This window comes from Pyrgilauda ruficollis, unplaced genomic scaffold, assembly GCF_017590135.1.
Source record: "Pyrgilauda ruficollis isolate IOZ18807 unplaced genomic scaffold, ASM1759013v1 scaffold95, whole genome shotgun sequence".
Taxonomy (NCBI): Eukaryota; Metazoa; Chordata; class Aves; order Passeriformes; family Passeridae; genus Pyrgilauda; species Pyrgilauda ruficollis.
Window position 1 is genome coordinate 1569566 of NW_024531599.1, and position 12436 is coordinate 1582001.

The following is a 12436-nucleotide window of genomic DNA, read 5'->3' on the forward strand; positions in this document are numbered from 1 at the left end:
GGAGAGAACACAGACACATAAGAAAGAGTAAGATGGAAACTGGGGAGAAGAGGAGGGGCACAGGGAAGGGCAGGCAGAGCCCCACCATCCCTTAGGCTCAGGGACAAGCTGATGTGACTGTAGATAGGCAGAGGCAGCATCTGGGTGAGCAAGGAACCACACAGACCACGAGACTCCTCTCGGTGCCTGTGCTGTGTCCTGGGCATCCCCACAGACCCTCCAGGACACAGACACAGGGGAAAGGACCTGGGAAGCTCAGGGCACAGAGAACATTCCCCAAATTCTGCCTGGCCTTCTGCACAGCCCTGCTGCTGCCCACAGTGCTGCAGCACACAGAGCACAGCACCTGGGCCAGTCCCTGGCAGCCCAGTCAGGCACCAGGCTCCTCCTGGTGCCTGGGGTGTGTCCTGGCATCCCCTCCCTCGAGGGCAGCAGGATTTTGGTGTGTGTGCCAAGTGGTCTCTCGCTCCAGAGGGACTGAAAACCTCTGTGGAGTTCAGGGCCTTCATCACCCCTTGAACTTCAGTTCTGAGTTCTGAGAGCAGGCTGGGGAGGGACACCCGACAGGCAGAGGGAAACCAAGGCACAGAGAGCTGGTGGGCAAGCATGAGGAGGAGCTGATGACAGATGAAAGCTGTTGGCACTGGCATGAAATCTGGGAGATGATGAAGGCTGAGAAGCCCAGAGGGCAGAGGATGGCTGCACAGATGGGCAGGGCTGTGCAGAGAGGGGCACAGGGCTCTCACAGGAGAGCAAGGTGGGTGGGTTTTGCTCATCCCAGCTCTGTGAGGCCTGGAACACCCTACAAGAGAATGTGACTGCTCTCAAGGGTCTCTGGACACCTCACCTTCCTGCACAGAGAGCATGGAAGGTGACCCTGGGCAGGGTGGCAGAGGCAGCAGCAGTGCCAGTGCAGTGCCCAGGAGCGGGCAAGCCCTGCCCCTTGGAGGAGACACTGCCAAGCCACTGCAGAGGGTTAATCCATCACCTCCCCATTTCAGGGCCAGACACAGGTGTGGGTGTGCCAGTGCCAGGGAAGGCAGGGCTATGCTGGCTTCCTAGCACTGCTTTGGAAACGCTCCCAGCAGAGCACTCCCCAAACAGGCACTGCCTGAGGCACCAGCCCCACAGCTTGAACAATGCAGAGCTCCTGCAGGGATGGCTGGAGCTCACACACACCACCTCTGTGTGTGTGTCTGTGTGTAGGGACTGCCGTGTAAAGGGGCACACACAAAGCAAATGCCTGGAAATCTGATGGCTCTGATGGTTCCCCTGGGCCAGCAGAGTCCTGTGGGGACAGGCAGCTGTGGGAGCCCTTTTAGTCCCACCTGCATTGATCTGAGGCTGGATGTGTGGCACACAGCCTGCTGCTGATGGGCTAGTCCTGAGTGACTGTTTTCCACAGGACTCCAGTGCCTACAGATTCAGGAGACCAGAGGGGAGGGGCAATGTGACATGCTGAGCAGTTGGGGATGTCTCATTTGTGCTTTAATGCTCAAAGGGTCACAGCTGTGCTCTCCATGCACTCGTGCCATGTGCTGATCCTTGCTGGTCCCTCCTCAGAACCAAGCAGAGCAGGGAGAGAGGAGAGGACACCATCCCCCTGCAGGGCTGGACACATCCAGCACTCCTGCCTCGTGCCAGGGCAGGGCCCAGTGCAGCCCTGGGTGGGAACAGCCCCGTGCCCAAGCCCCTGCACACTTACATCAATCTCACTGAGGATGACATCAATGATGCTGCCAATCACTATGAGGAAGTCAAAGACATTCCAGGGGTCTCCGAAGTAGCCCTGTCAAGGAAGAGCCAAAGAGGAGTGAACATGCAAGGGTGTAAGTCAAGGAGGACACAGAGGCTGGAGCCCAGAGGAACCAGAAGGTTCTTCAGTGACTCTGACCCTCAGAAGAAGGGATGGTGGTCAGAGCTTTGCACCCTCTGCTCAGTTATTTGGTCCTGTCCTGCAGTGCAGTGAAATGAGGAGGGTGGGTCAGGATGGCTGGAGTGGAGCTTTGGCCCTGACACTGAAGATGGGAATAATGGCCAGCTGGGCTGGGTGGGGTTTGGTCAGCAAGGGTAGCCCTAACAAGCAGTAATCCCTCCAGAAACTCCAAGGTCCTGTGCACAGGATTCCTTAAGGGTCTTGCAAGGAGAAGTTCTGTGGAGCTGCAGGACTAGGGGTGCTTGTACTCAAGAGATGCCCAGTGCAGGGCAAATGGACCCCCTGGCCTGGCCTGCTTTCCATGCTGACCATGCTCTTCTCTCACCTTGGCTTTGAAGGCCATGAGCTTGAGGACCATCTCCAGGGTGAAGAGGATGGTGAAGGCCACGTTGAGGATGTCTGAGATGTGGTTCATTTCTGCAGACTGGTTGTAATGCTGAGGATAAGGCAGAAGGAGCCATTAGCTGATGGCAGATCCAGCCTCCACTGTGAGCACAGAGATGTGGGCTGGATGCAGGCTCCCTCCCACAGCCAGGCCTATGGCTCAGCACAAAGGAAATTTCCCCCCTGCAGCCCCTTGTCTGGGCTCCCCACATCCCACCAGTCCCGTTTTGGTCCAGAGGCCCTGACCCAGAGATCACACCACAAGCCAACACCTGCTGTGCAGAGGCTCTGCTGGGGACAGCAGGGCTGAGCCAGACCCTCCCTTTGCCCTGTGCCCTCACCTGCATGCCCAGGCAGATGGTGTTCAGCAGGATCAGGAAGAACATGAGGTACTCGAAGTAGGAGGAGGTGACCACGTACCAGATCTGGTACTGGTAGGGGTTCTTGGGGATGGAGTGATAAAGTTCTGAAATGGGGAGGTGGTGGAGTCACCATCCCTGGGTGTGGCACTGGGTGCCAGGGTTCAGTTGAGCTGTTGGGGCTGGGTTGGACTTGATGATCTTGAAGGTCTCTTCCAACCTTGTGATTCTGTGATTCTGTGAAGACACCACATGAACCAGGGGTGAAGGGGGGACTGAGATGGCTGCACAGGCCTGTGTCTCCCCAGCAGCCCAGGGCCATGTCTGCTGGGTTTCTGTGTGGTTCACATCACCCTGGCACCCCCAGCTCAAGCTGCCCGTGCTGCCTCAGCACAGGAGCATGACAGCACTCCAGAGCCAGCAGTAGCCCCTGTTCAATGTCCTCCCCAGCGTGTCCCACATCCTCTGCCAGTGCCTCTGCTGCTTTCAGCCTTGCTGTCCCCAACCAGAATGACAGCATGACAGCATCACAGAAGGGCTGGCAGCAGAAAGTACCTCTGGAGATGGTCTAGTCACAGTTTGCTGCCCAAAGCAGGGCCAACTGGAGCATGCTGCCCAGGACAGTTGGCTTTTGAAAAGCTCCAAATATGGAAGCTTCACAGCCACTCTGGGCAACCTGTTCCAGTGCTTGGCCACCATCAGCATTAAAAAAAAGTGTTTTTTAATGTTTAAATGGAATTTCTTGTTTTCTGCAGGTTGTGTCCACTGCATTTTTCCTGTCACTGGGCACAACTGAAAAGAGCCTGGCTCAGTCTCCTCTGTGCCTTCCCACTGGTGTTTATACCCATAGGTCAGATTCCTATGAGCCTTCTCAGGAAGACTTGACTCCCAGACCCTCTTTAGATGCTCCAGACCCTCCATAATCTCAGTGGCCCTTTGCTGGACTCACTCCAGTATATCCATGTTGCTTTTGTACTGGGGAGCCCAGAGCTGGGCACAACCCTCTACTCCAGCTCACTCTGGGCACCCTACCCATCCAGGGAGGCCCACACCGAGTTTCTGATCCCCTCTGCCCTTCCCTCAGGCTTGTTTTGTGCTAGACACAGGTCCAGCTGGCCCTGCCCCTGCAGCAAACAGGCCTGGGGCAGATTCAACTCATCTGTGTCAGCAGTGTCACCACAAAGAAGGGCTGATCCAAATCAGCCAGCCCCAGCAGTGCCAGGTCCAGGGCTGGTCCTCCTTGTCCTGTTCCAGCAGCCCCATTACCTGATTCTTGTCCAGCTCACAGTTCTTGTACTCATTCTCTCCTTGCTCCTGGAAGGTGACGATGACAAAGCCCACAAAGATGTTCATCATGAAGAAGGCAATGAGGATGATGTAGATGATGAAGAACATTGCAATCTCCACCCGGTAGTTGTAGATAGGGCCTGCATCCTCAGCATTGGTGTCAATGGCCATGTACAGCAGCCTAGAGGAGGGAAATTAAGGCAACAGAAAACCTCATTGGAGTGGAAAGACCACGTCTCCTCTTGAAAGTTACAGAGAGCTTTGGAGACATCCAGCAACAGTGGGACAGGAATGCCTGGGTAACCTTGCCAGCTCCACAGCCACTGCCAGTGGGACTGGTCCTGCTTCTCAACTTGGATAGCTCTTCTTTCTTTACCCTCTGTATCAGGTTAGCTGGGGGTGTGTATTCTATCCCCACCTGTCAGAGCTGGGCAGTTCTCTGCTGTTCATGGGGCAGTTTTCTTTATCTCTCCCAATACCTGTCTGTTCAAAGACCCCATGGCCGTGCCCTGCTCCCAGCACAGACCTTCCCTCAGCAGAGACTCACTCTGGCCAGCCCTCGAAGGTGGAGACGGTGAAAAGCGACATCATGGCTGAGAAGACGTTGTTGAAGTGGAAGTCGCTGTGCAGCCAGACTCGGTCCTGGACCTCAATCTGCGTGGGGTCTGCGTCCACGTAGTTGATGAACTGACCCCTGCAGCAGAGGGGACACAGAGCTCATGGGCAGGGCCCCCTCAGCCCCACTGGCCTGGCCCTCCTTGGTGCCTGGGAGGGGAGCACAGCCCTGTGCTTGCTCCTGATTTACCCCAGGGACAGGGAGAACAGGAAAACATCTCAGGTTGACTTTTTGAATGCAGCATTCCCACGCAGGAACACAAGCATTCCCCAACCACATCCCCCCAGCTCCCAGCCCTGGCCACTGCCCACCTGGGAGCTGCAGAGAGTCCTTACCTGCACTCCTTCTCCGTCAGCTTGGATGGGTCTGTGCACCTGTAGAACTTGCCCTGCATTCAACAGACACCAGAAGTGGCCATGGGGTTGCTTTGACTTTAGAAGCCCTGGGAGTTTTGACTTTTTCCCAGCTCTCAGTCAGTTCCCCCTCACCACCTGGATGCAGCCTCTGGCCCTCCCCACTGTGCATGCCAGACAAACCAGTTCACAAGGCACTTCCAGAGTCACGGCAGACCTGGGGTCAATCCCACGCTGAGATGAGGAAACACTCTCTGGAGATGGGAACAAACCTTCCATGGCCCTGAGCTGAGGCCTAGCTCACCCTATCTGGGAGCCAACTATCTGGTAAACAGGGAAAAAAGCAGTACCCAGAGAATTAATGAAAAGCTAAGCTATGCTGACAGGTCTGCTCAGTCTGCTGGGTGTCCTCAAAGCTACTCCCACATCAGCTCAGAGTTTAAGCTCAGTTATTAGAACAAAACTGAGCTCAGCCAGGGCCAGCTCTGCCTTAGAGCAGCCAAGGCCCAGAGAGCAGGAGCAGCGCTGTGAGAAAGGAAACCCTTCACAATCAAAGCACAGAGGAAATCAGTCAGAAGCACCTGCTGTCCTAGAAAGGAGAAACTGAGGCATGAAGAGAGGTGAGGCAGCCCTTTACAGGTGCTGTCCGGACCCCACAGTACCCTGGGTGCTTCCTGCCCTCCTCTCACTGCAGGCTCTTCTGTGGCTCCTCTCACAGACCACAGAGAGCACAGCCTGTGCTGACCCAGCACTGTCAGGCACCATCCCCAAGGTGACATCCAGGAGAGCCCGGCCAGGATGTGCTGGAGCAGAAGGTCCCTCCTGCCCACCTGAGCTCACCTTGAAGAGCTGAACGCCGATGCAGGCAAACATGAACTGCAGCAATGTCGTGACAACCACGATGTTACCAATGGTCTTGATGGCCACGAACACGCACTGGACCACGTGCTGTAGAGTGGGGGACAATGCAGATGTGACACAGCTGAGGCAAGCTCCTGCTCTGTGTCCCACACCCTCCCACTCCAGGAAGAGTGGGAGCCTGCCAAGAGCAGAGGGATTGGGCAGACCTGTTCCACAGATGGTTGGTGGGAATTGGGAACGGGCACAATGCCTGCCACACAACCTCCAGGTAGGACTGCCGTGGGAGGAGGTCCCCTGTCCCAGCCTCTCACTCACCTTCAGCCCCTTTGCCCTGTTAATGGCTCGCAGAGGCCTCAGCACCCTCAGCACCCGCAGGATCTTCACCACAGAGATCGTGCTGGACCTGGGCAGGAAGGCACAGCTGAGGTGGGGCCACTTCCCTGCCCAGGCTAGGCTGGTACAACCCCAGCAGGCAGCCAAGGAGGGCAGGCTGGGGCCAGCAGCGAGGGACAAGGGACAGCAGAGACACAGATGTCACCGGCCATCACCCCATGTAAGACCAAGTGACACTGGCACCTGGAGGAAGCAGATCCAAATTAATTTCTACCCACAGAGGTTTGACACTCAAGGATTGCCCTTTGACCTCCTTGACCAGTTTGTGGGCATGCCTCCCACTTGTCCATGTCCCCTGAACATGACATGATGGACACGTGGGCAGCCATTGGGCTGGCTGCTCCTCCTCCACCCACCATCCCCAGCTGCCCCACCAGCCTGAGCAGGCCAGTGCCCACCCTGCGGCACATGGAGGTGCTTACTCAAATCCCATGGAGATGAGGGAGACGGCGACCACCAGTAAGTCAAGGATATTGAAGGAGTTCCTGCAGAAGGAGCCTTTGTGCAGGAAAGCACCGTAGGTTGTCATCTGGGGAGCAGAAGGAGTTAGGAAAGAGGCTGGGCAGGGCTCGGGGCATGGTTCCTCCAAGAGGGAAGGGTGGACGAGGGACTTCTCACAGCTCCATGGCCTGAGGACCCTGTCCTGCTCAGACCTCTGCAGCCAGGCAGGAAGCTGCCTTCAGGTGGAAATCCTGTGTGCAGCACTGGCTGGAGACAAAACTCTCCCAGTCATCAGCAAATTAAAGAGGAGAATAGCAAAGACCCTCAGAGTGGAACAACACATGGCAACAGCTTGGATTGTGACCTTCATCCACAGATTTTCACTGGTTTCTCTTTGTCTCTTTTTCTTAAAGGCGTGTGAGAATAAAAATGCCAATGCCATGGCTGATGTGTCCCCGTGTCACAGCACAGCTGGCTTAGCTGCCTGACCTCCCTGGAGAGGACACATGGCCTCTGGGACAGGTCACACACCACCCAGACTGCAGGAATGAACTCTCCAGGAGGATCAGCTGGAAGTTCCTCCTCACTGAGACCTTCAGGAGCATGGATGCCTAAGGAGTGGGAGTGTTCATGGCCACAGAAATCTAGACCTGCTGCCATTGAGTTAGGAACGGTTGAAGAAAGGTGACATTGACTCTTATGATTAGAAGGTATAAAGTGAGATTTATTAGGAACTTGACATATTTAGAGGTAGGATTGTTCACTTAGAACTTGATTGGTTTATAAATAACACTCTTTATACTATTGGTTAGTTAGGAATAACACCTTTTGGTAAAATTTTTTTTTTATAAACATCACATATAAATATTCTACATGTTCACAAACACTAGGTGTAGAGATTAAGATAAGAATTGTTTTAATTCTTTCTCTGAGCATTCTCACAACTTTCCTAGGGCGATGCCTGGAAAAGTCACCTTTTTCTCTCTCTGACTAACCTGTCACATTCACATAAACCGATGTGCTAGGCCATGCTTACAGCAAGACCATGGACTCACCTTCAAGACGATTTCAACTGTGAAGACAGAGGTGAAACCAATGTCAAAGTATCCAAGAATCTGGGGACAGAGACACCAGTACAGGATGAGATTTGGGTGACAAGGGAAATGTTCAGTATGCTCAAACATCCTGAAGTTGTCCACTCTGTGGACTGGGGAGGCCATCTAGCTCAACAGTGTCTAAACCCAGTACCAAGAAGACTCCTGAACTCTCCCCAGCTTTGCTGATTTTCTCCAGTGCATGATCCAACCTGCAGCTGGGACAAAGCTCTCCTTGCCAGGTGAGTTCCACCTGAAAGCATCTGATCCCCAAAAACCCCAAGTGCCCTGGGAAGCTGTCTCATGTGAGATCCCCCAGGCCCTGCCAGACCCACTGGTGCCTTGAAGAACAGGAGCTGTGGCTCCCATGGCTGCAGGCCAGCAGCATTCGAGGACACTGCACACATCAGAGGTCCAGTTTGCAGGATGTCTCTTCCCCCAATAAACCACCACAGTTTCAAACCAAAATAATCCTGCACACCCGCACTGCACACACCAGAGGTCCAGTCTGCTGCCTCACAGGATGTCTCTTCCCCCAATAAACCACCACAGTTTCAAACCAAAATAATCCTGCACACCCTGTCAGGTGGATCTTTTCACCCAGAAGTAAACTGAGATATGGAGCAGTAAAACCTTGTCCCAGCTGCACCCTGAATGGAAAGCACAACCAGAATCTCCTGCCTGAATGCACTGCCCTCCCAGAGGCAGGGCTGGCATCCCAGCCTAGGAACTGCATCTGGCAAGTGAATCCCTGCTTCCTGGGGAGCTGGGAGTCTCCAAGAGGTCTCCCCCACCCATCCCAAACCTCCACACCTCTGCAGGTACCTGGTTGCGGAAGGACTCGGCCCGGATGGGATCCTCAGCTGCCAGGGAAATGCTGCTGAGCAGGATGAAGAGCAGGATGAAGTTGGTGAACCAGGTGGCATTAACAGTTCTGTGGCACAGGACCCGAAACCTGCCAGGGACAGAAATGCCACGGGATGCTGCAAGGGGCATCAGGCAGGGTCATGGCAGCCTGGCAGAGGGTCATGGCTAAACCCTGAGGACAGGAAGGCCCGAGGCATGGAAGGATGTCTGTGCCACTCCTTCCACACAGAAGGCTTTTCCCCGTGAGCTGGTTCCCTTCAGAACTGGTTGTCATGCTTGAACAAGACCCTGCTGTGAACAGCTGGTGCCAGAGACACCTGAGCCATGCCTGGCCCTACAGGGCAGGGAGAAGGGGCAGTGCCTACTTGTTGGTTGGGCTGAAGATGAAGAATGAGCTGGCCTCAGGCATGGGCACGGCCTTCTCCTTCAGCTGTAGCTCTGCAAGGGGACGTGGCCGAGGACTCAAGGGGATTTCAGGCTCATCTTCCTCATCATCACCTGTAGGGTGACCATGAAAAGGGAAAAGAATTATCCAGAGTGGGAGAGGGAATATGACCTTATGGATAATCTTCTGATCCCATGATCCTCATTTGGCATGCAAGCCAGAAGGACCTCAGCACCCCAAGGCTGGTGAAAGTTCACTGCACGCTTTGCTCCTCACACACCATCCCTCAGCAGTGCCTTCTCAGCCCTCCTGCTGCCCTGCCAGGGACAAATCTTACCTGGGAAGTCTGCAGAAGGGTAGGGGTCTTTGATCTCATTGACATTGGATTCAAATTCATCCACTTTCAACTGAAACAAGGAGAGACAGAGAGGAGGATGTGCAGCTGCATGTGCCAGCTGGCCAGACCCCCTCATCTTGGAAGCCACGTGGGGCAAGCAGCATCCCTGCACTGGGCCCATACAGCAGCAAGCACAGGGAGTGCTGGCCCAGGCTGGAACCTGGTGAGGGGATGCTGCAATCAAAGCAAAGAGGATGGGAAATAGGAATGTGTGCTGCAGCCATGAATATATGCCACGGGGGGAATAAGACAGGGAACAAGTCCTGAGTGAGATTTTAAGAGCACTCTGAAAAGTGGAAAGGAAAGTAGCTGCTGGCCAGATGCTCCTCAGAGGCAGCTCAGCACAGCCAGCACACCTGAACAGAGGGGTTTGCACATGGGGGGTGCTGGTGTGGACATAAGGAAGATCTGGGATGCTGCTGACTTGCTTTGCTCCACCCCACACTGGTATGCACCAGACCATCTCAGCCCCTGGCAACTGGCTGTGGCCAAGGAAATGAACTGGAGAAAAAGGATCCCCAGCAATGGAGCTGTTTCAGGATGTCCTGCCTGGCCCCAGAGGCCCCCCTATCACTGAGAGCACCCATCACCCCTATCACCCTGCTATGGCAAGCAGTGATTCTGGTCAAGAGGTCAGACCCAAACTGGCTCCAAGCCTTTGTCTCTCCTGGCTGGTGGGAGGAGGAGCCAGGGCTATCCCCAGGAGCCCTCAAAGGCTCACCTCCACCTGAACTGACCTTGGCTGTTGTGGGAATCCCTTCTCCCTTCACTTTCTGCTCCAGTTTCTTTGCCAGCATCTGCTTCTCCTCTTCAGACTTCTCTGGGTAACCTCTAAGAGAGGAGGGCAGAGATGGAACTGAAGTCTGTGCAGGGGCCATGGGAAAGCTCATGGTGTCCCCTCACAGCCAAAGAGCTCGTTTGGGAGCTCCCATGGGCAGGGATGGCAGTGCCCACCTGGACATCTTCCGCCGTTTGCGCTCCTCTGCTTTGGCCTTCTGGGCTAAGGTCAGGCTCTCAGCCTCGGCCAGGTTGTCGACTGCGATGGCCAGGAACACATTGAGGAGGATATCTGGGGGAACAGTGCTAAGGACACAGACGTGGTTCCTGTCTGGAGCCATCCATAGTCTCCAGGGTGCCTTAGAAACCTTCCTGGAGCTTAGCCTTTGTGATAACCCTAGCTGGTGATGCCTAACCAGCATCCATCCCTTGTGAGCACTGAGCTCTGGGCTGGCTGAATCTCTGCCTGCCAGGCATCCAGACCTGCTCCAGATGTGCTTTCCTCCAGTCCCCAGCCCTCAGCCACCACCAGTGCCAGCCCTGAAGCCCGTGGTTTGTTCCACTGCTCTTCACAACTGAAAAGCTTAAGGCAAGCACTGAAACACTGAGGGAAGCCCCTGCTTCCCCCCTGCCCAGTCTTAGGCAGTTGATGCTATGGGGACCTCGGACTGGTTTGCAGGCAGAGGATACAGTTCCCACAGACAAAGAGGATGATGAAGTAGATGCAGACCAGCATGCCAGGAAAGGACGGGCCCCCGAAGGCCATGATCCCGTCGTACATGATTGAATTCCAGTCCTCTCCGGTCAGGATCTGGGAGCAGAGCAGTAATAAAGACTTAAGAGCATCCACAGCAGAGCATGACAGAACCCCAGAGACTGATCCTACCCTTCTGGCTCCAGCCCCATGGTCAAACCCTCCTTTCTGCTCAGCCCTGAACCTGAACTACTGCTCACGACTCCAGTTGCATTTCCCTCTTCCTGTCTCAAACCCGCACAAACCCACACCCCCTTGAGACCTAACTCCTGCCTGGAGACCCCAGCCCAGGTGAGACCCCCAGCCCCTGCTGCCCTTCCCACAGCCCCAGACCTGGAAGACACTGATGAGGGCCTGAGGAAAGTTGTCAAACGTGCTGCGCCGCACTTTCATGTCCTCGAAATCAAACTTGCCCCCGAAGAGCTGCATGCCCAGCAGGGCAAAAACTATGATGAAGAGGAAGAGGAGGAGGAGCAGAGAGGCAATGGAGCGGACTGAGTTGAGCAGGGAGGCCACCAGGTTGCTCAAAGATGTCCAGTACCTGGGAAGAGGAGAGACAGAGGCATGGGGAGGTGAAAGATGGGGAAGGCTGTGGGCAGGACCAGGCAGGCACAGGGAACTCAGCCAAACAGACCAAGGTGATGTGCCAGCAGTCCAAAAAGGGGTACTCTGGACCCAGGCTGGGCTCTGGGACTGCTCCAGGAGGCAGAAATGAAGCTGCAGGCATGGTGTGACAAGCAAGATAACACTGCTGCCTGCACAGAGCACCAGCAAGCAGGATGGGGAAGAGGGGTGAACACACAGTGGGTTGGGGCCACAAGGAAGAGCGAGGAGTCCTGGCCCACAGCAGCCCCACCCACAACATCCCAGAACCCAGAGCTAGAGCGGGGCCTCAGCTCTGTCCCACTCTCCACTCCCAGTCAAACCATGTCCTGGAGACAAACCCCCAGCTTGGCCTTGTCCCTCTGCCCAGCAGCTCCCAGCTCTGTTCACTGCAGCCTCCCCTGGGGACAGCAGTGCCCCAGAACTGTGAGGGATGCCTGGGCACCCTGAGCTGCCAGCAGCCAGGATGCTGCACACACTCATGCACACACTCACACACCCCCCCACAGGCACATGGAGCACAGGTGTGCATGGACACACTCAGCTCAGCCCCACGTACACACACACCCCCAGGGGCACACTGAGCATGTGTGCAGACACAGCTCAGCCCCTCATACACACACAGAGCTCACACTCAGAGGCACATGGAGCACAGGTGTGCATGCACACACAGCTCAGCCCCTCGTACACACACAGAGCTCACACTCAGAGGCACATGGAGCACAGGTGTGCATGCACACACAGCTCAGCCCCTCATACACACACAGAGCTCACACCCAGAGGCACATGGAGCACAGGTGTGCATGCACACACAGCTCAGCCCCTCATACACACACAGAGCTCACACCCAGAGGCACATGGAGCACAGGTGTGCATGCACACACAGCTCAGCCCCTCGTACACACACAGAGCTCACACCCAGAGGCACA

General features: G+C 55.4%; 1 protein-coding gene across 1 annotated transcript in view; it reads right to left on the reverse strand.

Moving 5' to 3' along the window:
• Positions 1-12436, reverse strand: part of CACNA1S (calcium voltage-gated channel subunit alpha1 S) — a 51934-nt gene that overhangs the window by 12731 nt on the left and 26767 nt on the right. The window contains 17 exon segments of the mRNA XM_041489593.1: positions 1706-1789; positions 2262-2372; positions 2662-2817; positions 3946-4147; positions 4514-4660; positions 4918-4970; positions 5776-5883; positions 6112-6199; positions 6612-6718; positions 7686-7745; positions 8550-8679; positions 8957-9089; positions 9314-9383; positions 10111-10204; positions 10328-10442; positions 10841-10961; positions 11238-11445. Of these exon segments, the coding sequence (XP_041345527.1) occupies positions 1706-1789; positions 2262-2372; positions 2662-2817; positions 3946-4147; positions 4514-4660; positions 4918-4970; positions 5776-5883; positions 6112-6199; positions 6612-6718; positions 7686-7745; positions 8550-8679; positions 8957-9089; positions 9314-9383; positions 10111-10204; positions 10328-10442; positions 10841-10961; positions 11238-11445 (1987 nt within the window).